The 22,961-nt window shown below is 53.1% G+C and overlaps 2 protein-coding genes across 5 annotated transcripts; one reads left to right on the forward strand and one right to left on the reverse strand.

Moving 5' to 3' along the window:
- Positions 1-3,546: 3,546 nt before the first annotated feature.
- On the forward strand, positions 3,547-6,788 carry MFAP4 (microfibril associated protein 4). Its single transcript, XM_086686162.1, has 6 exons — positions 3,547-3,652; positions 3,980-4,058; positions 4,300-4,454; positions 4,937-5,033; positions 5,132-5,314; positions 5,712-6,788. Exons 1-6 carry the CDS (start codon positions 3,647-3,649, stop codon positions 5,957-5,959), a joined length of 768 nt encoding a protein of 255 aa, XP_086542288.1. The 5' UTR covers positions 3,547-3,646; the 3' UTR covers positions 5,960-6,788.
- A 112-nt stretch (positions 6,789-6,900) lies between these two features.
- Positions 6,901-13,518, reverse strand: MAPK7 (mitogen-activated protein kinase 7). 4 transcript variants are annotated; one of them, XM_086686161.1, is made up of 7 exons: positions 12,427-13,518; positions 11,624-11,860; positions 10,547-10,712; positions 8,844-9,922; positions 8,086-8,735; positions 7,537-7,670; positions 6,901-7,389 (listed from the first exon to the last, which is right to left on the reverse strand). In XM_086686161.1, exons 2-7 carry the CDS (start codon positions 11,853-11,855, stop codon positions 7,236-7,238), a joined length of 2,415 nt encoding a protein of 804 aa, XP_086542287.1. In that variant the 5' UTR covers positions 11,856-11,860; positions 12,427-13,518; the 3' UTR covers positions 6,901-7,235. The 4 variants fall into 4 exon arrangements, with proteins under 4 accessions (XP_086542287.1, XP_086542285.1, XP_086542284.1 ...); XM_086686159.1 differs by lacking the exon at positions 12,427-13,518 and adding an exon at positions 12,153-12,333 and having other exon boundaries at positions 11,624-11,857; XM_086686158.1 differs by lacking the exon at positions 12,427-13,518 and adding an exon at positions 12,153-12,333.
- Positions 13,519-22,961: the final 9,443 nt, after the last annotated feature.

Raw genomic sequence — 22,961 nt, forward strand, 5'->3', positions numbered from 1 at the left:
AAGCCAGGGGCCACGGGAACCCAGTGATGAGGAGGTGGAGGGGCAAATGCCAAGTGGGTAGGCAAGCGACTGAAGCAAGGCCAGTGGGACGGGTGCTCCCCACCTCCTGGCTCGCAGGCTGACCAAGACCCGGCCTGTCCAGGGAGCAGCACCACCCTGACAGACTGTCCCCACTACAAGACCGCCACTGAGGACCTTGGAGCAGCCTGAGCAACCACTGGTCCCCAGTCTTGCTAGTCCTCCACAATTCCAAGGCCCCAAAGCCTTCCAACAAAGTTGGTCAGGGTTGGCGTCTGCTGCTGGCCGTGAAAAAACCCTCATGTAAACATCTTCACTCACGAGAAGGGGGTCTTTTGCAAGCAGATCGTGGGCAGAGAAAAACAATTGCCAAGAGGTGCTGAGAACCAAGCTCAGGGCTTTGCAGCCCGAGCCAGAGCCTATGCGACTCGACACCGTGCTTGCAAAGCCACCACCAACCAGCCAGAGGACCAGAAGTCAGATGCCTCAGGGGTCACTACCGCCCCAAGAGTGAATTCTTCAATCTCCTGCTTCTTAAACCAAGCTCTCCCTAAACAAAGCCCAGGGCAATGCTTTTGGTTGGCTGAACCAAGGTCAGGTGCCCTCAATAGAACCGCAAGGAAGGCTGGGAGAGCAAGCACAGGTATTCCAGGCAGGGGGGGGGGGGGGAATCCCCCCAAACACGGGAAGAAGGTTCCCACGGTGGGCAGCCCACGAATATGCCCACTGACCAGTACATGCGCCTTGTCAAATGTCAGAGTATTTCCTTCAGACGGAAGCTTCAGAGAGGTGTTCCTGACTCTTGGTATGTACCAAGCCTTTCTCTGGAAGGTTCAACGAATTCCCGACCACATCCAGTGAACAGAGTGCCTGCTTTGCCACACTTACATACGTTCTTGTGAAAAAAAAAAAAAAAAAAAAAAAAAAAGGGCAAAATATGACTGATGCCTCCCTGCTTAATTTTTTCTGCCTACATTTTTTTTTATTAGTTGTATTCTACTACATATTTTATTATTTGTTTTGATGACTGATTTTTCATGATTTTCCTATTTGTAGCCTGTGCTAAAATTAGCTGGCATTTGCTGAAAGGAGAGATGTATTAGGATTAGATTCAGCTGTGTGTAACAGGAGAAAAACAACGGAGGCTTAAGCTAGATAAAAATTTCTTTCTCTTGCACGTAAATGAGGCTTAGGGAAGGGCAGTCCAGAGCTTGGCCTTGGACCCACTCCACGAAGTCCTGAGGGACCCAGCTCCTCCCTGATCATGCTCCACCATCTCTCTCTTTCTTTTTTCTTTTTTGAGTGCTCTCTACACCCAACGTGGAGCTCAAACTCACAACCCCGAGGTCAAGAGTTGGATGCTCTACCGAATGAGCCAGCCAGACACACCCACCTTCTGCCATCTCTTGACGGGGCCTCATCCTCACTGGCCAAAGAGGTGGCTGGAGCTCCAGCCATCGTGCCCGGCAACAGGGCAAACGGCAGGAAGACGGAGTAGCTCCCTGCCTTTACAAAGGACTGAGGGAACGATGGAGGATGCGGAGAGGCAGGCAACTATCTCTTCCACAGGCAAGGAGAAGAATCACATGGAAGGCACACCGTTCACCTGAGATCACAATCGTGACGTTAACGACGATAACTAAAATTTCTTACTTACCGATTGTAGGTAGAGTCACGCGTCGTGGGTATTGTGGCATATGGTATATAGGCACTTGTTCTAGATTACGTCTTAGCACAGCCCTGGGAAGGAGATACTATTACTATCCTCATTTTACAAAGGGGGAAACTGAAGCAGAGAGCACTTGTCCAAGGTCTCCCAGCTAACAGGTGGCACAGCCGGGATCTGAAAGCTGGCAACCTGGCTCCAGGGCACGACACAACTAGGGGGAGAGACGAGGCTTACCAGCAACTACAGAGCCGAAGTCAAGGAAGCCACCTGGGCTCATCCAAGGGGCTTACTGACTTAGGAGAGGGGACCTGGGCCAGAGCCCTTTCTTACTCTGTGCCTCTGGATACCTCATTTGTTCATCCATTCCACAGAGGCTCCTGTATAACCACGTTAACATCTGCAATGAGCTAATGCCGGTGTTTGCCACTCCTTAAGGGCAGAAACTGTGTCCCCAACAGCCAGCACAAAGTGGGTGCTCAAAAGATATTTGATCTGTGACCGAACACACATGCCAGTCTGTGATGCGTGCAAAGCGTGCAGGAATGACACTGACCTGGCCCGTTTGCACCCAGTGCCTTGTAGACAAGACTCTACCGGGTGGGCCCCTCAGGGAACAACTGAGTGGGCAAAGGCGGGGGAGGGGGGAGCTCCACGGCGAGAAATCTGGTGTGGCCAGATTGTACTTGAGGAGTCACAGGCAGTCAGGGGATGAGGTCCTTAAGGTAAGCCTAAGCCGGACTTAAAATTCCTCTCGAGTCCAAGGTGAGCAACAGTCTCAGCCCTGAGGCGATAGGGAACCACCAGAGGCTTTAAGCAGGTGATGACAAAGCAGCCCTCCAGAAAGATTGTGCTGGCAGCCTGCGCAGAGGATGGAAGGAAGGGGAGGGAACGGAAGCAGGGGCATCCATGAAGAGGCTGGGGGTGACGAGCACCTGGGAGGGCTCGAAGGAGGCCTGGAACCTAAATGGAGAAAGGAGCAGGTGGGCCCCAGGAATACTTGGGAGGCGGACAGGAGGACACCCGGGCTCAATGGGGGTGAGGAGGCAAGAGGCAGGCTTTCAGGGCTGAGAAAATGAGACACTACTTAAGAGGGGTCTTAGTGGGGAGGCTGAGGTGGGATGGGGGTGAGGTAAAAGGTTTGGGAGAAGGAAGGGAGGTGGGGTGAGGTGAAGAGAACAAGAGAGGCCCCTCGCTCAGTGCGCTCAGTGCAGGAGCCAGACAGATCCCCGGGGAACACTGTGGGAGGGGAAAGGAGGGGGCCTGAGGGGCCAGAGCAAGGGGGGCTGGAGAGGGGCCCTGGCTTGAGCTGGGGCAGACAGCAGTTGGACGCCTGCAGGCTGTGCTCATGGCTCAGAAATGTCCCAGCCCTGCCAGGAGACGGCCTGGCCCCCACTGCCCCTATCCCCCTCCAGCCCCAGACAGGCTCCCACATCAGGAGCTCCTAAGCTCCCCAGCCCTCTGCTCCCCCATAATGGGCCTCCCCTCCCCAGAACCCAGGCATGCCCACACCCTCCCCACCACTCCTCAGCCTTCCCCCAAAGGCTGATGAAACACAGGCCGGGGAAGAAAATAAACAGACATCTGGGGGGTGTGTATGTTGGGGGGGGGGGGCATTGGGAAGCAGGGGATGGGCTGGGGGTACCAGGTCCAGGGGGTGGGTGGTAGAGGGGCTCCAGGGAGCGGGGTGACTCAGCAGGGAGTGAACTCCCCAGTAATCTACCCCTGACAGGCCTAATGAGACGCAGGTGGTCCCCTGGCCCGGGCCCCACATCCCCTGGCCCCCCTGACCATGAAAGCAGATGCTGGTTCAGAGCCGGGGAGGGGTGAGGGGGGCTCTGCAGCTACAGGGGGCGGGGCCGGGGCGGCTGGCCAGGGCCCAGCACATAACTCTGGGCGGGTGCAGTCTGGGGCGCAGTCTGGGGCAGCAGACACCCAGCCGCTCCGAGCTGAACTGGCAGCATGAAGGTACTGGGCCCGGGGCAGGGGACTCACGGCACCGGGGGCCTGAGCCCCCTTGGGGGAAGAGGGCCCTTACCAGAGAGGGGGCTATGAAGGCACAGGACATTCCTGTGATCCAGGGGAGACTCTTAAGCTGTGAGGCCCCGGGCCTGTCCCAGAGCGTGGTGTTCCTCTGGTGGGGAAAGAGGGGCCAGAGGGGGAAGGCAAGGGGCTCCTGGCAGGGGGTGGTCTGCTTGAGGGACCGGTGCAGAGAACGCAAGGAGCTCTGGGGCTGGTTGCGGGGGGTGGGGTGGGGGGAGCCTGCGGTGAGGTGACCCTGTCGTCCTGTCCCAGGCCCTCCTGGCCCTGCCGCTGCTGCTGCTTCTCTCCACGCCCCCCTGCGCCCCCCAGGCCTCTGGGATCCGGGGAGACGGTAAGCAGCCCGGCCAGCAGGCTCGGCGAGGAGAGAGTACTCTGAGCCGTCATTTCTGGGAGCCGGGATGCCATCCCCTCCTCTACAGCACGGGGCAGGTGGAGGTGATCTTTGAGCATCCCCCCTGCCCCACCCCGGAAGAAATGCCGTGATTGCTTGTGCCCCTAGGAACGGGGGCAAGCTGCGGGGTGCCGGGTATGCCTTGGTCTCCTCTCCTCACCCTCCCCGCCCCTGCCCCCAGCTCTGGAGAAGTTTTGCCTTCAGCAGCCCCTGGACTGCGATGACATCTATGCCCAGGGCTACCAGGAGGACGGCGTGTACCTCATCTACCCCTCGGGCCCCAGCGTGCCCGTGCCTGTCTTCTGTGACATGACCACCGGGGGCGGCAAGTGGACGGTGAGTGGGAGGAAGGAACGGAGGCCAGGTTCTTGCCCCGGCTGTGTGACCTCCAGGAGCTTCGGTTTTGTCATCTCTAATGGGGTCACGATATCCGCGGTGTAGCTTGTGAGCCGCCGCCAACACTGAATTCCAGGTGCCTAAGGCAGGCTAGTGCCTGTATCCTCACAATAATCCTGGGAGAAAGGTACCTTCTATAGAGGAACTGGAGCCCAGAGAGGTGAAGTCATTTGCCCAAAGTCACACAGCCCACACTGGAACTCACTGCCAGCTGCCTGAACTCTAGAACGACTTACTCCCCCTCTTAACCCTTCCCTGGCACTCGGGAGCTGCTCACCGAGGGGCCTGGTGCCAGTGTGTGCCTCGTGTTAGGCCCCAGTCTGGTCCTTTAACGAAGCCCCTCAGCACCACAGGGTCCGTGCCTGCGTGAGGCCCCCACCCTCTGGACTCTTGATCGTCCAGTCCTGTCCTCTGTGCTCCAGGTTTTCCAGAAGAGATTCAATGGCTCCGTGAGTTTTTTCCGGGGCTGGAATGACTACAAGCTGGGCTTTGGCCGTGCCGACGGGGAGTACTGGCTGGGTAAGGCGGGGGCAGGGGCGTCCGGTGGGCTGGGGGCCGCCCTGAGCCAGAGCTTTGCTGAGCAGCTGCCCCTCCCCCCACCCCCACCCCCTACCCAGGGCTGCAGAACCTGCATCTCCTGACGCTGAAGCAGAAGTACGAGCTACGAGTGGACCTGGAGGACTTTGAGAACAACACGGCCTCGGCCAAGTATGCCGAATTCTCCATCTCGCCCAACGCGGTCAGTGCCGAGGAGGACGGCTACACCCTCTACGTGGCAGGCTTCGAGGACGGCGGGGCAGGTACCCCCTGCTGCCGCCCTAACAAGGGGCTGTGGGGGGGGGGGGGCGGGGGGGCGGGGAGAAGGCAGGGCTGGCACTACCCAGCTGGCTCCCAGCCCCTTCTGGGCCCCTCCCTCCCCGCTTGGCCCGAAAGGGCCCTGCTGGCTCCCACCCAGCTTGGGCCTCGGCCCTGGGAGAAGCCGCGTCCCCTCACTCCAGGCAGCGCTGCGGGGAGCAGCTGTTTCCCTTCACTGCAGGAGCACAACTACCCAACAGCGGACTCAGGGAGGGTGCCCCGTCCCGCCAGGCTGCCACGTGACGCCTCGCATAGCGTCCCCCGTCCCCGCCATCGCCCTCCCTGCCGGCACGGGGCCCTGCACCCCGCCTCAGTGGCCCCATCCCTCCTCCCCTCCGCCAGGCGACTCCCTGTCCTACCACAGCGGCCAGAAATTCTCCACCTTCGACCGGGACCAGGACCTCTTTGTGCAGAACTGCGCAGCCCTCTCCTCGGGAGCCTTCTGGTTCCGCAGCTGCCATTTCGCCAACCTCAACGGCTTCTACCTGGGCGGCTCCCACCTCTCCTATGCTAATGGCATCAACTGGGCCCAGTGGAAGGGCTTCTACTACTCCCTCAAGCGCACCGAGATGAAAATCCGCCGGGCCTGAGGGGCTGGCCCCCGTCAGGCCCCGAGTTCCCCCTCCTGGCTGCTCCAGGTTTCCATGAGTGCTCCCTCTGTGCCCTGGCCTCACCCCTGCCTACTGCTCTCTTAGCACCTGCTTCTCACAGGGGATCTCGCGGCTCTCGCCCCAGCGGATCCCGTCACCCCCAGGGTGTCCATCTCCAGGCCAGGCCTCTGTTCCCTTCGTCACAGGCCACGCGGCCAGGAGCTGACCCAGGCCTCCTCCGAAAGGCGCAGCCGTCCCGGCCCAGACCTGACTGGGCTCCGCAAGACTCTTCCTTGCCTCTGCCCTACCCCAAAGGCCGAACCGCTCTCCTCGGCTGTGGGCTTCCGCATTCCACCTCAGCCAGCCTCCTCGCCGCGGGCTCCTCAGTCTGGAGCCACCCTAGTGTGCTCGACTGAGCTGGCGTAGCCTGACCAATACCCACGGCGTGCGCCAGGCTACCCACGTGTGGCCACTGCCGCCACAGCCCGGCGCTCCCCGCACCGTTCCGAGTATCTCCGTCCTCCGCTTCCCTCCCACCAACTCATCCCCCAACGGTGAGCACCATGGACCCCCAGCCCCATCTCACTGTCATACTCAGCTTCCCCTACCTGCCTGTCCCAGCCCCCAGAGCTCAATGCCAAAACTGTATTTCAGCACAGTTACCGCATGCCGCTCGAAAACAGGTACAACCACGGTAGGCATAGACACAAGGTCCCCCACCCACCCCAGGGTTGAGGTTTGACCACATGAGGGGGCAGAGGACCACCTCCTGTGGGGCTGGAAGCAGGTGGGGAGCGAAGATCTCAATAAACCTCAGGATCTGAATGAACTGTTGTGCATGCAAGTGTTGTCTGCTCGGCCCCCAAACGTGGGGGGACCCGGCTCCCCCTTGCTCCCCTACTTACGACACCCTGCTCTCAACTCCAAAAAGACACCTAGAGTTAGGCACTAAAGGGAACCTTATATTTCACAGGCCTCATTTTGATGGCAAAAAGACTGTGTAATAATAATATAATAATAATAATAATAATAATAATAATAATAATAAAAATACAATACTGAAAAGGATCGCTCAAGGAGTAGAGGTTTCCTGATCCTTCCATGGCTTGGTGGTGGCTCAGGTGGCTGCTTAAGGCTGCAGAGTGTGTCTGAGATGAACCTGCAGAATAATCTAGCCAAGCTTCTGCTGCTGGGCCCAAGGCTCCAGCCCTTGGAGACGTTTCTGTGAGTCTGGTAGCTGGGTCTGCCCCCCGCAGCAAGGCACAGGCCGTGGGCCTCAGGGCTCCTGGAGGTCAGGCAGGTCAGCCAGCAGCATTGGGGAGTCCATCTGGATCTCACGCTGCAGGGACTCAATGTCGGCAGGGTTCATGCCATGGCCCTCCAGCCAGTCAGCAAGCAGGGAAGCCGAGAGTGAGGCCGAGTCTGCCTGGCTGCGGGGATAAGGGAAGCAGGGAGAGTGGAGGGGAAAGGCACTGTTAGCCTAGGCTGGCTCCCTGCCCATCCCACAGGCGAGCTCCTCCTCCAACAGGAAACCCTACCCACAGCCCCATTCCAGAAGCTCGGTCCTGCCATCTTACCCATCCTGTGGCCCGTCAGCCACGCCCATGTCGAAAGACTGGTTTAGGAATTCCTCCAGGTCAAAGCCAACACCATAGCCAGCCCCACTGCCCTTCGGAGTGCCCGAGAAGACCGGGGGCAAGGGGTCCTCCACCTGCAACGGATGATGGCGGGTTACGACACAGGCACCGTCAAGAGCGGACAGACGTCTACAAGTCCGTCCTGATGCTGCCGGCAACTCTGCCTGGACACCTGTGGGAGATGACAGCACCACCCTTGACAATCCTTGACAATCATCGAGTGCTAATTAGGGACCAGCTTGGTCCAAGCCCTCTTCCCAGGAAGCATCTTATTTGTCTCCCGACAGCCTGCTTGTTGGCATTACGCTTCTTCTAAGAGCAAGAGAACAAGTTCAGAGATAAGCCCCATCTGCCACTCAGTTTTCATGGAATAAAGATACACCAAAGACTCTCCTATCCCCCATCCCCACCAAACAGCAAGGACTCCCCAGACCCATCTTCTCTGGGCCCAGATCCAGGAGAGCCCACAGCCCGGGCCTCTCCTCTCACCTGTGACTTGGACAACTGCTGGGTCACCAGGTTGACATCGGGCGATTCTGAGGTGGAGGGTTGAGGGGCCCCTCCGGGGTCTGGAGGGGGCGGGCCAGATGGGAAGTAAGGCAGAACACCTACGGAGCTGGGGCCAGGCAGCCCAGCGGGCGGCACAAGCGACTGGGGAGCCAGGAGGCTAGAGGCGGCATTCTGGAGTGGAGCAGGGCCAGGGACGGGCCCCGGAGGGCTGGCAGGGTGGGGAGCAGGGCCAGGGGGTGGGCAAGCAGGCTGCGGTGGGGGGCCAGAGGTGGAGCCTACAGGTCGAGGTGGGGGGCCAGCCGGAGGACTGGTGGGCTGGGCTGGGGTGGGGGCCGGGACTGGGGCGTGGGCCGGGGCCGGTGTGGGGGCTGGGGGCCGGGCCATGCGAGTCCAGCGCTCCAACAGGCTGCGATCATTGTCACTGAGCACCAGCCCAGCCAGGGGATCAGTGGAGGGACCCCCAGAGGCCCCGGCCCCCCGCTCCTTGCGTTCCCGCTCCTGCCGCCGCTTCTCCCGCTCCTTGGCTCGCTCCTGCCGCCTCCGCCGCTTCTCCTCCCGCTCCCGCTGGCGCTCCTGGGCTGTCACCGGCTTCCGAGGCTCAGGAGCTTCCAGAGGAGCACTGGGGCCATCTGCAGAGAAGTTGGCAGGGGGGAGGGTAAGAGTCTGTGGCCTGTCCAAGCTGGGAGTACCCCCTCTGCAGCCCCACTCCCTGGCCAGCCGCTGCCTCCACAAGGCACCTCGGAGTCGGCTCCGCAAGGACTTGAGCAGGGCAGCTTTGAGGGCCGCCTTGGTGTTGTCTGAGATGGCGCCCTCTTTCTTCGGAGGGGCTGGTTCACTGGCGGGCAGGGGTGGCTGCAGGGTCAGATCGATAGTGTCAGGTGCAGGGCCAGGACACGGCGGCGGGGCTGGCGGAGGGGACTCCATGGCACAGTCCCCGCTGGGAGCCCAGGGGCTGGGCATCTCAACGTCGGGGCAGCCAGGCTCACTGGCCACAGGCTGCAGGGAAGGCTGGAAGCGGATCTGCTGGCGGATGCCCTCGCGTCGCGCGTGGAAGTCCTCAATCTCAGCCACGATGGCCTCTTTAATGCGCTCCCGGGTGAGGGCTTCACGGTCAAAGGCGAAATCAAAAGGCGGGGCACAGTCGGGCTCATCATCAGGATCGTGGTACTTGGCCAGGAAGGGGTGGCGAAGGGCAGCAGCTGCGGAGATGCGGGCGCTGGGCTCAAAACGCAGCATGCGCCCCAACAGTGAGAGGGCCTGGCGGTCAGCGCCTGGGTACACTGTCTCCCAGGGCACGGGCTGACGTGGCGGCAGGCTCTGGATATAGGCCCGCACCCTCTCAGCCCCGACGGCCTGAATCACGGCCGGCGATGGAGTACCCAGCACCATCATGATCAACTGCAGTTGGTGCACATAATTTTTGCCTGGGAAGAGCTGGCGCCGGGCCAGCATCTCACCAAAGATGCAGCCCACAGACCACAGGTCGATGGCCTGTGTGTACTCGTGCAGTGAGAGCATGAGCTCAGGAGCACGGTACCAGCGCGTGGCCACATACTCAGTCATAAAGTACTGGTGCTCAGCCGGCGAGGTGCACAGGCCGCGGGCCATGCCGAAGTCACCGATCTTGAGCTCACAATTCTCATTCACCAACAGGTTGGAGGGCTTGAGGTCGCGGTGGATGACCTGGGCCGAGTGCATGTACTTGAGGCCCCGAAGCAGCTGGTACAGGAAGTAGCGCACGTGCTCCAGAGTGAGTGGCTGGGAAGAATGGATGATCTGGTGCAGGTCGCTCTCCATCAGGTCCAGGACCACGTAGCTAGAGGGGGCAAGAAAGACAGGCATGGCTGCCTCGCCGGCGCGGCAGCCCCAGCCTCAGCCTCACTACTCCCTCCCAGCGCGACAGGTAATGGCCTCATCCTTGCACTCTGCAGGGGCCAATGGCATGGTATGAAGAGTCAGGATGTTCTCCAACTCTTCCATAACCTTAAGTGAAGTTAAATCATTTTTCTGTCTAGATCCAGTTTCCCCAGGGTTGGACCAAACCAGGGCTGGCCGATAGGTCTAGTTTGGGGGCCATCTCCACTGTTTGGTGTGGCTGCTTGAAAGACTATGTGAAAACTGCGCAGGCTTGCCCAGGTTTTGTTAAGAAAGTGCTCTGTGATTGACCAGTGATATCTGCTATGAGAACAAAAGGGTGACGTTATCTCACGAAGGTCCCGCGTCTGCCATCCCACATACCGAGATTTCATAAAACCGTAACGTCTGTACTCTTCACGAGTAATCACGGTTGTCCTGGGCAAAGCCCTAAGGGACACTGGTCCTGGAATCACGGGAAATTTCCCAGCCTGCCTTCAGCTGCCCTTCGGAAACTTCAGCAACATGGCCCCGGCCTTCAGAAAAGGTCCCACCTCTGCCTTTCTCTCCCATCCCTGCTCCTTACACAGATTTGAACTCCCCGTAGGGCACCGTGGGCCTCAAGATGTCCTTGATGGCGATGATGTTGTCGTGCTTGAAGTGTTTGAGGATCTTCAGCTCCCTGAGGGTCCGCTTGGCATTGGTAACCACGTCAAAAGCATTAGGGATCTTCTTAATGGCCACCTGCTGGCCTGGGGAGCAGGGAAAAGGAAGATACCATGACGTACCTTAGAATGGCTGCAGATTGGCAAAAGGCCACTCTCAGCATCTCCCTTCTATTTTTTTTTTTTTTTTTTTAGTGTTTTATTTATTTTTGAGAGAGAGTATGTGCAAAGGTGGGGGAGAGTCAGAGAGGGGGACAGAGGATCTGAAGCAGGCTCTGGCTTTTAGCACACAACCCTGTGCGGGGCTCCAGCTCACGAAACCGCGAGGTCATGATCTGAGCTGAACCCACTGAGCCACCCAGGCCCCCCCAACATCTCCCTTCTAGAATGCAGTTACCATATACTGAATAACAACTATCCTATAACAAGAACCTACTATGTGCCAAGCCTCGTCCTAAGCACTTTGCATACATTATCAGCTTTCCCCTTCACATCTGTCCTGAGACAGATACTAGTAGTTCAATGTCGGACATGATAACCCCCCATGGTAACCTAGTTACCTGCTAGTAACTAGCTAGTTGTGCAGCTGACCAGTAGCAGAGCCTTGACTCTAAATAACCTGTGCTCGTTCTCCCTACCTACACTCTCTCTCCATCTCAGACCTCACCCATCCCACCACCAATGCCTTGCGCCAGTCTCTGGCTCCAGAACACTTTTCTCTTTTAGAAACCAAAGATGGGATCTCCATTCTGGTCTAATTGGTATTGTCATTTTTTTTTTTTTTTTTTCTAAAGAAATAGGCAAAACCACCAATGGCAGCTCCCGAGAACTGTGCCCAACACAGAGCCTGGCACCCCAGAAGACACTTCACCGGTATTTGTTGCCTTCAGCCAGAATGTAGATCCCAGCTTTCCTGGCTGTTTGAGGTGGAGCAGGTTTCTCACTCTCTAGGGAACCGGCTTCCAGATCTGTAAGCGGTTCACGATAGGGAAGCTCACCGGTGAGACGTCGGCGCGCTGAGGACACCACCCCATAGGCCCCGTTGCCTATGGTCTCAATGATCTCGTACTCGTCCCCCACGTCAAAGGTCACATCGAAGGAGCGCGCTTTCAGCAGGGCCAGGTTCTTGGCCGCTACACAGGCAGCGGTGTTGGTGGGTTCCGCCTTCACCGGCCCGGGCGGCTCCCCAGAGCCGTCCTCGCCTTCTTCCTCCTTCAGGGGTTCGGCCATGGCTTCTGTGCGGAGACGCTGGTGAGGAGGGGCCCGCCGCCCTCCCAGGCCTCAGTTTCCCCTCTAGGAGGCTGGGGAGCAGTACCAGGGAGTTACTAAGTTCCCCAAGCCGACGGGGGCCAGGTAGGGAGCGAAAGAGAGCGGCTGGCACGCAGTCGTCGTCCCACACCCGGACTTGGAACCCAGAGCTCAGGTCCGGGGTGGAACGCAGGGTGGGAGGTGGGGGAGGCGCCGCCAGGCGCGGTCCAGGAAGAAAGGGAGGGGCGGGGCACTTCGCTTTTCTCGGTCAACACTCACCGAATGGCGCCCCACTCCGACACCTCCTCGGGGCCTTCGGAGGTCGCCGGTGCCCCCTGCCTCCCCGATCTCCCGTCCCCCGTGGAGGGGTACTAAAAGAGTCGCTCGCTCACTTGTTTAAGGCCGCCGCCACCACCTCAGCGTCGTGCTCTGCCCAGCCGGTCCCCCCGCCCCGCCTCCCAAGACCACGCTCCCTCCAGCTTCTAGCCAATCGCTGGGCGGTCTCTGAGGAGGTTCCCACCCCTTCTACTGGCTGCGTCCAATCCGAACCCACCTGCAGAGGAAACCACGCCTCCGCCCGCGCGCGCGCGCCGCTGTCCAGCTTGCCCAAGGGAGCCGCCCAAAGGGCTCTCGGAGCTTCGCAGGGGTGCACCATCCGCCCAGCGCCGTCTTCTGACGCATGCGCAGTAGCAGCCCCGGGCGCCGCGTGAATGGAAGGCAACGTCCCCGTGCGTGCGCGCGCACTGCCATCCTGCGCTTTGACTGCTCGCTAGTCACCTCTGGTCCCGGGAGCTGGAAGGGCTGAGGTGCGTGGATCTGTCACCCTCTTGGTCGGCTCATGAAATCTCCCTTCTTAGGCCCCTTTCCCTCTATCAGTCCCCATCGCCCGAGGAATTATGCACCACCCACTCATTTTCCCGATCGGCTGGGAGCTCGGCTCTTGGTAATGCGCCACCCAAACTATAGGGTTGATCCGACGCGTCCAACCACAGAGACCCTGGGCCTCTGGGATTCTAGAGCGGCCGGCCTGAAGCTGCCACTGACTTCCGGTGGTTGGTCGTCCGCCCAGCTTCCGGAGTCCCCGGGCATCCGCTCGGGTTTTCCCGGCCTCCTGCGTGTTCTCTCCGTCGGTGGTTCTGCGGTGGTCTCCGCTCTTTGGGCTGCGGCGGAGCTGAGGGGGAGAGCGAGCGGGGCGTCCAGCCTCTACCCCTCCGCGGAGCCCGCGGGTCAGCCGAGCCCAGAGAGGGAGGAAGCAGTACTGGGATCCAGGTGCCCCGCCCCACTCCGGCGCCGGTAGTTCGTTCGTCCGTATAGCAAATACTCGTCGAGCACCATCCCTCAAAAGCTCAGTGCGGAGGAGGCAGCGGTGACACGGGGACAAGTATGAACGTGGTGGGGAGGAAAGGTTTTCCGGAAGCTCGAGGTAGTGCTGTAAGGAAAAGGGCTTTGGAGTAGGGACCCCAAAGGTAGCTCTTTCCGCCGAGTGAGAAGAGGGAAGGGCTCAGACGACGATATGGAGGCGAGAAGTACAGGATCGCAGGCTCTGCCCTGAATAATGATCAATGACCGGTGGGTGGAACCCCGTGGTTAGACTCCGAGTGCCGGGTAGAGAGGGTCTCTTCCTTACATCACTAACTAGCGGCTGAAAAGTGGATCCAGACCAGGAACGAATTTTGGCAAGCCCTACACTCTTCCTAAAAATTTTGTTTTGTTGGGGCGCCTGGCTGGCCCAGCTGGTAGAGCGTGCCAACTCTTGATCTCAGGGTTGTGAGTTCAAGCCCCACGTAGGGTGTAGAGGCTAAAAAAAATAAAATCTTAAAACCTTTGTTTTGTTTATATTCCACACTGTTGTGTTGTGTTTTGTTTTGTTTACTTTTTACATACAGAAAGTCAGACGTAAGTGTATAGTTCAATCAGTTTTCACAAATTTAACACAACAGTTGTATTGAATTCAGATAAAAAAACTATCAGCTGCTCAGAAGCCCCTTCTCTTTAATGGTGGCAGTTCCCCCCCACCCCGCTCCCGCCCCTTGGTAACTCTTCCATACTTTTTTTTTTTTTAGCACTGAATTAAAAAAAAATTTTTTTTTAACATTTATTTATTTTTGAGACACAGAGAGACACAGCATGAACGGGGGAGGGGCAGAGAGATAGGGAGACACAGAATCGGAAGCAGGCTCCAGGCTCTGAGCCATCATCCCAGAGCCCGACGCAGGGCTCGAACTCGTGGACCGCAAGATCGTGACCTGAGCCGAAGTCGGGCGCTTAACCGACTGAGCCACCCAGGCGCCCCAGCACTGAATTTTAAGAGGTTTATTGGGATCATACATTAAAATGAAAAAGTAGATACTGCGTCTTTTAAAAGTCAAGGAAAAACATACTTGTCTAAGGTCAGCCCCTGGAAAAATAGCTATCTAGTATTTAGACATATAAAGATCCCATATGGGTCTCCCCGGTTAATTAAGGTTGAGCTATGAATTTGTTTCTGGTTTTTCTCACAGCATAACAAAAAACCATATTAACCGTTGCACTGAATATTAATAAACCGCACTTGAGGAAAGGGAACATTTTCTGTCACTGGGGTCTGAAAATAGTACTTGGATGGCCTTTCTTTAGGGGGCACAGTAGACAATCTTCCCTAACTCGAGTATGTCTAATATGAGGCCTGCAGTGACCTTCAGTATAAGTAGAGGTCATAAAACAGCAAGACACAGAAACTCACGTAGTCAGGGGACTGGGTGGGCATCTGTGTGATGGTCCTGTCTGATTCAGGAAGAAAACAAAGTATCGTAAGAGAGTCATACATAGACTTTAGTTACCTCTCTATAAAAACTTCAGCTAGGCTGGGTATACAGTTATAGGCTATTCAACATTCTCTGACAAAAACGGATTCTCATCCACTTTTTTTTTTTTTTAATGTGTATTTTTGAGAATGAGAAACAGTGTGAGCTGGGGAGGGACAGAGAGAGAAAGAGACACACAGAATCGGAAGCAGGCTCCAGGCTCTGAGCTGTCAGCACAGAGCCCGATATGGGGCTTGAACCCACGAACCGTGAGATCACGGCCTGAGCCGAAGTCGGCCCCTTAACCGACTGAGCCACCCGGGTGCCCCTCTCATCTACTTTTCAATCTACTACGAGCTGCCTTCTTTGCCTCTACCCTCACTGGGCCCTGACTCTGTCCTGGAAAAGTCATCAATTATCTAACTATAGGCAAATCCAATGGATGTTTTTCGGTCTTTGCCTTACTGAGCTCTGCTGCATCGGACACAACTGACCATTTCTTTAGGAAAAAAGCATCTCGAGGCGCCTGGGTGGCTCAGTCAGTTAAGTGTCTGACTTTGGCTGAGGTCATGATCTCATGGTTCGTGAGTTCGAGCCCCACGTCAGGCTCTGTGCTGACAGCTCAGAGCCTGGAGCCTGCTTCAGGTTCTGTGTCTCCCTCTCTCTCTCTTTCAAAAATACATAAACCTTAAAAAAAATTTTTTTTAATGTCTCACATGGCTCAAAACTTGTTATAAGAAGGCTTAAGTGAAAAATCTTGGCCCTAACCCCAGGCGGTCACTTTTGTTGTCTCTTACAATACAAATTCAATACAAATACACATTTTTGTCCAACTCCTCTTTAATAAATACAAATTCTATACACCTTTCCTAAAGATCATTAAATATATCAATAACCAAAGTGGTCCCTCATTTTTTTAAAGGTTTTATTTATTATTTATTTTTAAATTATTTTATTTATTTTTGAGAGAGAGGGAGGCAGTGTGAACAGGGAAGGGTCAGAGAAGGATGGAACAGAGACCCTGAAGCAGGCTCCAGGCTCTGAGCTGTCTGCGCACAGGGCCTAATGTGGGGCTTGAACTCATGAACAGTGATATCATGACCTGAGCCAAAGTCGGCTGCTTAACCGACTGAACCACCCAGGCGCCCCATTTTTTTTTTTTTTTAATAATAGCTTTTTTTGAGAGAAAATTCACATGCTATAAGACCTAAAAGCGTAAAGGGGCACCTCGGTGGCTAAGTCAGCTAAGTATCGGGCTCCGTTTTGGCTCGGGCCATGATCTCACAGTTTCACGAGTCCGGGCCCCGTGTCCAGCTCTGCACTGACAGGGTGGAACCTGCTTGGGATTCTCTCTCTCCCTCTCTCTCTCCCCCTCCCCTGCTTACACTCTGTCTCTCTCAAAATAAATAAACTTGAAAAAAATTACAAGCGTACAATTTAGTGGGTTTTTGTATTATGTTCATAAAAATTGTGCAACCACCACCTAATTTTGGAACTTTTTTCTCACCCCAAAAAGAGCTCCTTCAGGAGTCGCTCCTCATTTCCCCTCCCCAGCTCCTGGCAACCACTCATCTACTTTTCTGTCTCTCTGGATTTGCCTATTCTGAACGTTCCTTACAAATGGAATCTTAACAACATGTGATCTTTTGTGTGTGATTTCTCTCACTTAGCATAATGTTTTTCCAAGGTTCATCCTTGCAGCATGTATCAGAACTTCATTCCTGTTTTTTTTCTTTATTTAAATTTAATTTTATTTGTTTTTTTAATTTAATTTAATTTTTTAAAATTTGCATCCGAATTAGTTAGCATATAGCGCAACAGTGATTTCAGGAGTAAATTCCTTAGTGCCCTTTACCCATTTAGCCCATCCCCCCCGCCCACAACCTCTCCAGTAACCCTCTGTTTGTTCTCTATATGTAAGAGTCTCTTATGTTTTGTCCCCCCCCCCCCGTTTTTATATTCTTTTTGTTTCCCTTCCCTTATGTTCATCTGTTTTGTTTCTTAAAGTCCTCATATGAGTGAAGTCATATGAGTTTTGTCTTTCTCTGACTGACTAATTTCACTTAGCGTAATACCCTCCAGTTCCACCCCCGTAGTTGCAAATGGCAAGATTTCATTCTTTTTGATTGCCGACTAATACTCCCTTGTGTGTGTGTGTGTGTGTGTGTGTGTGTGTGTGTGTGTGTGTATATATATATATATATATATATATATATATATATATACCACATCTTCTTTATCCATTCATCCATCAATGGACATCTGGGCTCTTTCCATACTTTGGCTATTGTTGATAGTGCTACTATAAACATGGGGGTGCATGTGCCCCTTCGAAACAGCACACCTGTACCCCGTGGATAAATGCCTAGTAGTGCAACTGCTGGGTCATAGGGTAGTTCTATTTTTAGTTTTTTGAGGAACCTCCATGCTGTTTTCCAGAGTGGCCGCACCAGTTTGCATTCCCACCAGAAATGCAAAAGAGATCCTCTTTCTCTCTGTCCTCGCCGACATCTGTTGTTGCCTGAGTTGTTAATGTGAGTCATTCTGACAGATGTGAGTTGGTATCTCATTGTGGTTTTGATTTGTATTTCCCTGATATTGAGTGATGTTGAGCATCTTTTCATGTGTCGGTTGGCTATCTGAATGTCTTCTTTGGAGAAGTGTCCGTTCATGTCTTTTGCCTATTTCTTCACTGGATTATTTGTTTTTTGGGTGTTGAGTTTGAGAAGTTCTTTATAGATTTTGGATACTAACCCTTTATCTGATATGTCATTTGCAAATATCTTCTCCCATTCTGTCGGTTGCCTTTTAGTTTTGCTGATTGTTTCCTTTGCTGTGCAGAAGCTTTTTATCTTGATGAGGTCCCAGTAGTTCATTTTTGCTTTTGTTTCCCTTGCCTCTGGAGATGTGTTGAGTAAGAAGTTGCTGTGGCCAAGATCAAAGAGGTTTTTGCCTGCTTTCTCCTTGAGGATTTTGATGGCTTCCTGTCTTACGTTTAGGTCTTTCATCCATTTTGAGTTTATTTTTGTGTATGGTGGTCCAGGTTCATTCTCCTGCATGTCGCTTTCCAGTTTTCCCAGCACCACTTGCCGAAGAGACTGTCTTTGTTCCATTGGATATTCTTTCTTGTTTTGTCAAAGATTAGTTGGCCATACGTTTGTGGGCCCATTTCTGGGTTCTGTATTCTGTTCCATTGATCTGAGTGTCTGTTCTTGTGCCAGCACCATACTGTCTTGATGATTACAGCTTTGTAGTATAGCTTGAAGTCTGGGATTGTGATGCCTCCTGCTTTGGTTTTCTTTTTCAAGATTGCTTTGGCTATTCAGGGTCTTTTCTGGTTCCATACAAATTTTAGGATTATTTGTTCTAGCTCTGTGAATAATGTTGGTGTTACTTTGGTAGGGATTGCATTGAATATGTAGATTGCTTTGGGTAGTATCGATATTTTAACAATATTTGTTCTTCCTATCCAGGAGCATAGAATCTTTTTCCATTTTTTTGTGTCTTCTTCAATTTCTTTCATAAGCTTTCTATAGTTTTCAGTGTGTAGATTTTTCACCTCTTTGGTTAGATTTATTCCTAGGTATTTTATGGTTTTTTGTGCAACTGTAAATGGGATCGATTCCTTGATTTCTCTGTCGCTTCATTGTTGGTGTATAGGAATGCAACTGATTTCTGTACATTGATTTTATATCCTGCAACTTTGCTGAATTCATGAATCAATTCTAGCAGTTTTTGGGTGGAATCTTTTGGGTTTTCCATAGAGTATCATGCCATCTGCAAAGAGTGAAAGTTTGACCTCCTCCTGGCCAATTTGGATGCCTTTTATTTCTTTGTGTTGTCTGATTGCAGAGGCTAAGACTTCCAATACTATGTTGAGTAACAGTGGCGAGAGTGGACATCCCTGTCTTGTTCATTCCTTTTTAAGACCAAATATATTACATTGTATGGATAGATTACATTTTGTTCATTAGTTGGTGGACATTTGTTTCCACTTTTTGGCTATTGTAACAATGATGCTGTGAACATTCAAGTACAAGTGTTTGTGTGGACGTGTTTTCGTTTCTCTTGGGTAGATACCTTAGAGCGAGCTTGCTGGGTCATACCGCAAACTTTCACATTTAATTTTTGGGGGGAACTGCCAAACTTTTCCCCAGTGGCTGTGTTCATGTTACAAACTGACCAGCAGTTTGAAGGTTCTCATTTCTCCACAGCCTCACCAACACTTGTCATTTCCACCCTCCTTTTTTAGTAGCCCATCCTAGTGGGTGTGAAATGGTACGTCATTGTGGTTTTGATTTGCGTTTCCCTAATGACTAATGATGTTGAGCATCTTTTCATGTGCTTATGGGCCATTTGTCTTTTGGGGGGAAAATGTCTATTCAAATGCTTTGTTTGGTTTTTAATTGTGTTATTTCCCTTTGTATTGTTGAATTGTAAGAGTTCTGTATATATTCTGGAAATAAGTTCCTTATCAGATATATAATTTACAAGTATTCTGCAGATTGCCTTTTCACTTCCTTGATGGTATCATTTAAAAGCACAGAGGTTTTGGGGCGCCTGGGTGGCTCAGTCGGTTAAGTGTCCGACTTCGGCTCAGGTCATGATCTCATGGTTTGTGGATTTGAACCCCGCGTTGAGCTATGTGCTGACAGCTCAGAGCCTGGAGCCTGCTTCGGATTCTGTGTCTCCCTCTCTCTCTACCCCACCCCCCGCTTCCACTCTGTCTCTCTCTGTCTCTCAAAAATGAATAAATGTTAAATTTTTTTTTTTAATTTAAAGCACAAAGGTTTTTAAAATTTTTAGTTTTTAATTGTGATGAATTCCAACTTACCTATTTTTGTCTCTTGTCCCTTGTGCTGTTGATGTCCTATGTAAGAAACCATCTCATTTTTTACAGCTAAATAGTATCCCTTTACAAAGTAATCTCTTTAACTAGCACCCTATAGGTGGACATTTAGATTCACTCAGATTTTTTGCTGTTGCAAACAGTCCTGAAATAAATTATCTTGAACACATCATTTTGCATGTTGCCAGTATACCTGCTGGATGGATATCCAGAAGTCCAGGTGCCAAGTTACAGACTACGGCACTTATAATTTTAATAATTAATGTCAAAATTCTGTCCTTGGAGATCGCACCATTTTGACTTGCCAGCAGGATGGGGGAATGACTCACACAGAGCTTTTTTAAAGCTTGGAGTTATTTGCCTATGTTAAAAATGGGGAGGGGCACCTGGGTGGCTCAGTTTGTTAAGCGGCCGGCTTCAGCTCAGGTCATGATCTCACAGTTTGTGAGTTCAAGCAGCAAGTCAGGCTTTATGCTGACAGCTCAAAGTCTGGAGCCTGCTTCACCTTCTGCGTCTCCCACTCTCTCTCTCTTCCCCTCCCCAGCTCATGCTTTGTCTCTCTCTCTCAAAAATAAAACATTAACAAAAATCCTGATCTCTGGTTTCTTTCAGAAAACCAGAAGACCTGTCAACATCAGTCCCGCATTTACGCATGGCAATGATGGATTATAACTGAGCAGAACCACCCCCACTGGAAGGGCATGGCTCTCTAGTTCATTACAGTCCCCAGCATTCCCTAATGCCCTCCCCAGCATATGGTCCAAGTGTCAGATGCTATTTACCATTTTACTCACACCACTATTTTCTACTTACATTAAAAGCAGGAAAACAAACGAGGCCGAGAGGACATGCGTCTCAAAAAAACAAAACAAACAAACAAAAAACCTTGAGAGCAAGTAAAATGTTCCAAGTAGCCTAAAGGCTACATAATGCAAATTCACTGACCTGTGCCCTCTAGCCTGGGGTTTGACTAATTATAGCTTCTTTGAGATTTCAACAGAACACTAACCCTGGGGAAACAAGGACCCAGATGTCCCTAGAAGGTCAAGCTTGACCACACTAGAAATTAGCCTTGGGGTGCCTGTGTGGCTCAGTTGGTTGAGCATCCGATTCTTAATTTCTGCTCAGGTCATAATCTCTTGGTTCATGGGGTTAAGTATCGCATCGGGCTCTGCACAGAGCCTGCTTGGGGTTCTCTTTCTCCCCCTGTCTCTCAAAATAAATAAATAAACTTTAAAAGAAGGAAGGAAGGAAGGGAAAAGAAAGAAGAGAAGAAACGAAAGAGAAGGAAGGAAAGAAAGAAAAGGAAGAAAGAAAGGAAAGGAAGGAAGGAAGAAGGAAAGAAAAGAAAATAGCCTTTCCTGACACCAGCAGGTCTGCTTGAGGTCCTTTCGAGAATACCACTGTTTCCCCTGCACGCTGAGCCCCCAACACTTCCCTGTGCTTCCCTCTTCTAGACCCACTGCTCGGAGAATTCAGAGATGGTCTTTGGACATTGGTCCGCCATATCTTCCCAGGTTGCTGGCCTCCTGAATAAAACAGCCTTTCCTTTCCCGCCGTCACTATCTCTCGAGCATTGGCTTTCAAGATACAAGCGACCGAACTTGGGTTTCAGTAACACAAATGTTATCTTTGTGGGAATGAAGACTAGCATGTGCGTTAGATACACAAACTCAACTCTCTTGGCTCATGTCTCCTGTCCGACCGTCGTGGGCATTTGGGTTTACAATTCCTAGTTCAGAAAAATAATTTTGGCGGGGCGCCTGGGTGGCGCAGTCGGTTAAGCGTCCGACTTCAGCCAGGTCACGATCTCGCGCTCCAGGAGTTCGAGCCCCGCGTCAGGCTCTGGGCTGATGGCTCAGAGCCTGGAGCCTGTTTCCAATTCTGTGTCTCCCTCTCTCTCTGCCCCTCCCCCGTTCATGCTCTGTCTCTCTCTGTCCCAAAGGTAAAATAAATGTTGAAAAAAAAAATTTAAAAAAAAAAAAAAAAAGAAAAATAATTTTGGCAAACGCTATGGAGGGCATACTCGAGAAAGAGACTGGAGGGGCGCCTGGGTGGCGCAGTCGGTTAAGCGTCCGACTTCAGCCAGGTCACGATCTCGCAGTCCGTGAGTTCGAGCCCCGCGTCAGGCTCTGGGCTGATGGTTCGGAGCCTGGAGCCTGTTTCCGATTCTGTGTCTCCCTCTCTCTCTGCCCCTCCCCCGTTCATGCTCTGTCTCTCTCTGTCCCAAAAAAAAAATAAATAAAACGTTGGAAAAAAAAAAAAAAAAAAGAAAGAGACTGGAGGCCAGGAGGAGGTCATTGTGACAGTCCAGGTTGACAGTGATGATGGGGGTCTGGACTGGGTAGTGGCAGCAGGAATACAGAGCAACGTCTCTGAAACAGGTGTGTGGAGAGAGAGAAGTGCAGGAGATGTCAGAGTTTCTGGGCAGGTAGTGGAGATGTTGTTCCCCAGATGGGCTCCCTGGAAGAGGAACAGGTCAGGGATTAGGCGATGAGCTCAGCGGTGGATGCTTTGGTCCTGTGTTATCACATGATCTCTGACCCAAGCCCTGAGTGCCTTCCTGAGCTGCAGAACCTTAACCCTCATCACTTTGGGAACATCTAACATCAGAGTCCTTCAAACAACCTCCAGGGGCCCCCCATTGCGGCAGTGGGGGTAGTCAGCAGTCCCAGTAAAGGTTCAAAGTGGGCTCTCATTGGGCAAGCTAAGCCCAGGGAGAGAGTGTGGGTATCCCTCTCTCTATTGCATCTCATAGGTAGTGCATTTTTTTTTTTTTTTTTTTTTACAAATTGGAGATTTAAGACCAGCAGAGGAGGCCACTGCAGATGCTGTGGAAACAACAAGAGAACCAGAATCAGAAGTGGAGCCTGAACGCGTGATCAAAGGGCTTCAATCTCTGGATAAAACATGAATGGGTGAGGAATTGCATCCTATGGATGAGCAAAAGAACAGGGTTTCTTTTTTTTCCTTCTTGAGAGAGAAAGTGTGAGCAGCGGAGGGACAGAGAAAGAGGGAGACACAGGGTCCGAGGCAGGCTCCAGGCTCCGAGCTGTCAGCACAGAGCCTGATGCGGGACTTGAACTCATGAACCTCGAAACTGTGACCTGAGCTGAAGTCGGACACTTAACCGACTGAGCCACCGAGGCGCCCCCATCCAGTCCCAGAGCTTTAAGAAGATGCGCTTTGGGATCAGAAACACCTGGATTTCAACCCTGCCACATCACGACCAAGGCATTCTTTATTGTCTGTGCTGTGCACTAGAGTCACGGCCCCAGCCTGCTCCCAGGGGAGACCACATCTCACCCAGGCAGCCATGGTCCCCTGTGTTAAGTGCCAAGGTGAGGGGTGCTGAGACACCTGGGAGCCGGGAGGAGCCTCTCGTCCAGCCGGGGAAGTCAAGGATGGACGTGTAAGTTGGGACCCAAGGGACAAGCACGTGTCGGCTGGGCCAAG

This window comes from Puma concolor, chromosome E1 (assembly GCF_028749965.1).
Source record: "Puma concolor isolate L17-30 chromosome E1, mPumCon1.1.hap2, whole genome shotgun sequence".
NCBI classification, from domain to species: Eukaryota; Metazoa; Chordata; class Mammalia; order Carnivora; family Felidae; genus Puma; species Puma concolor.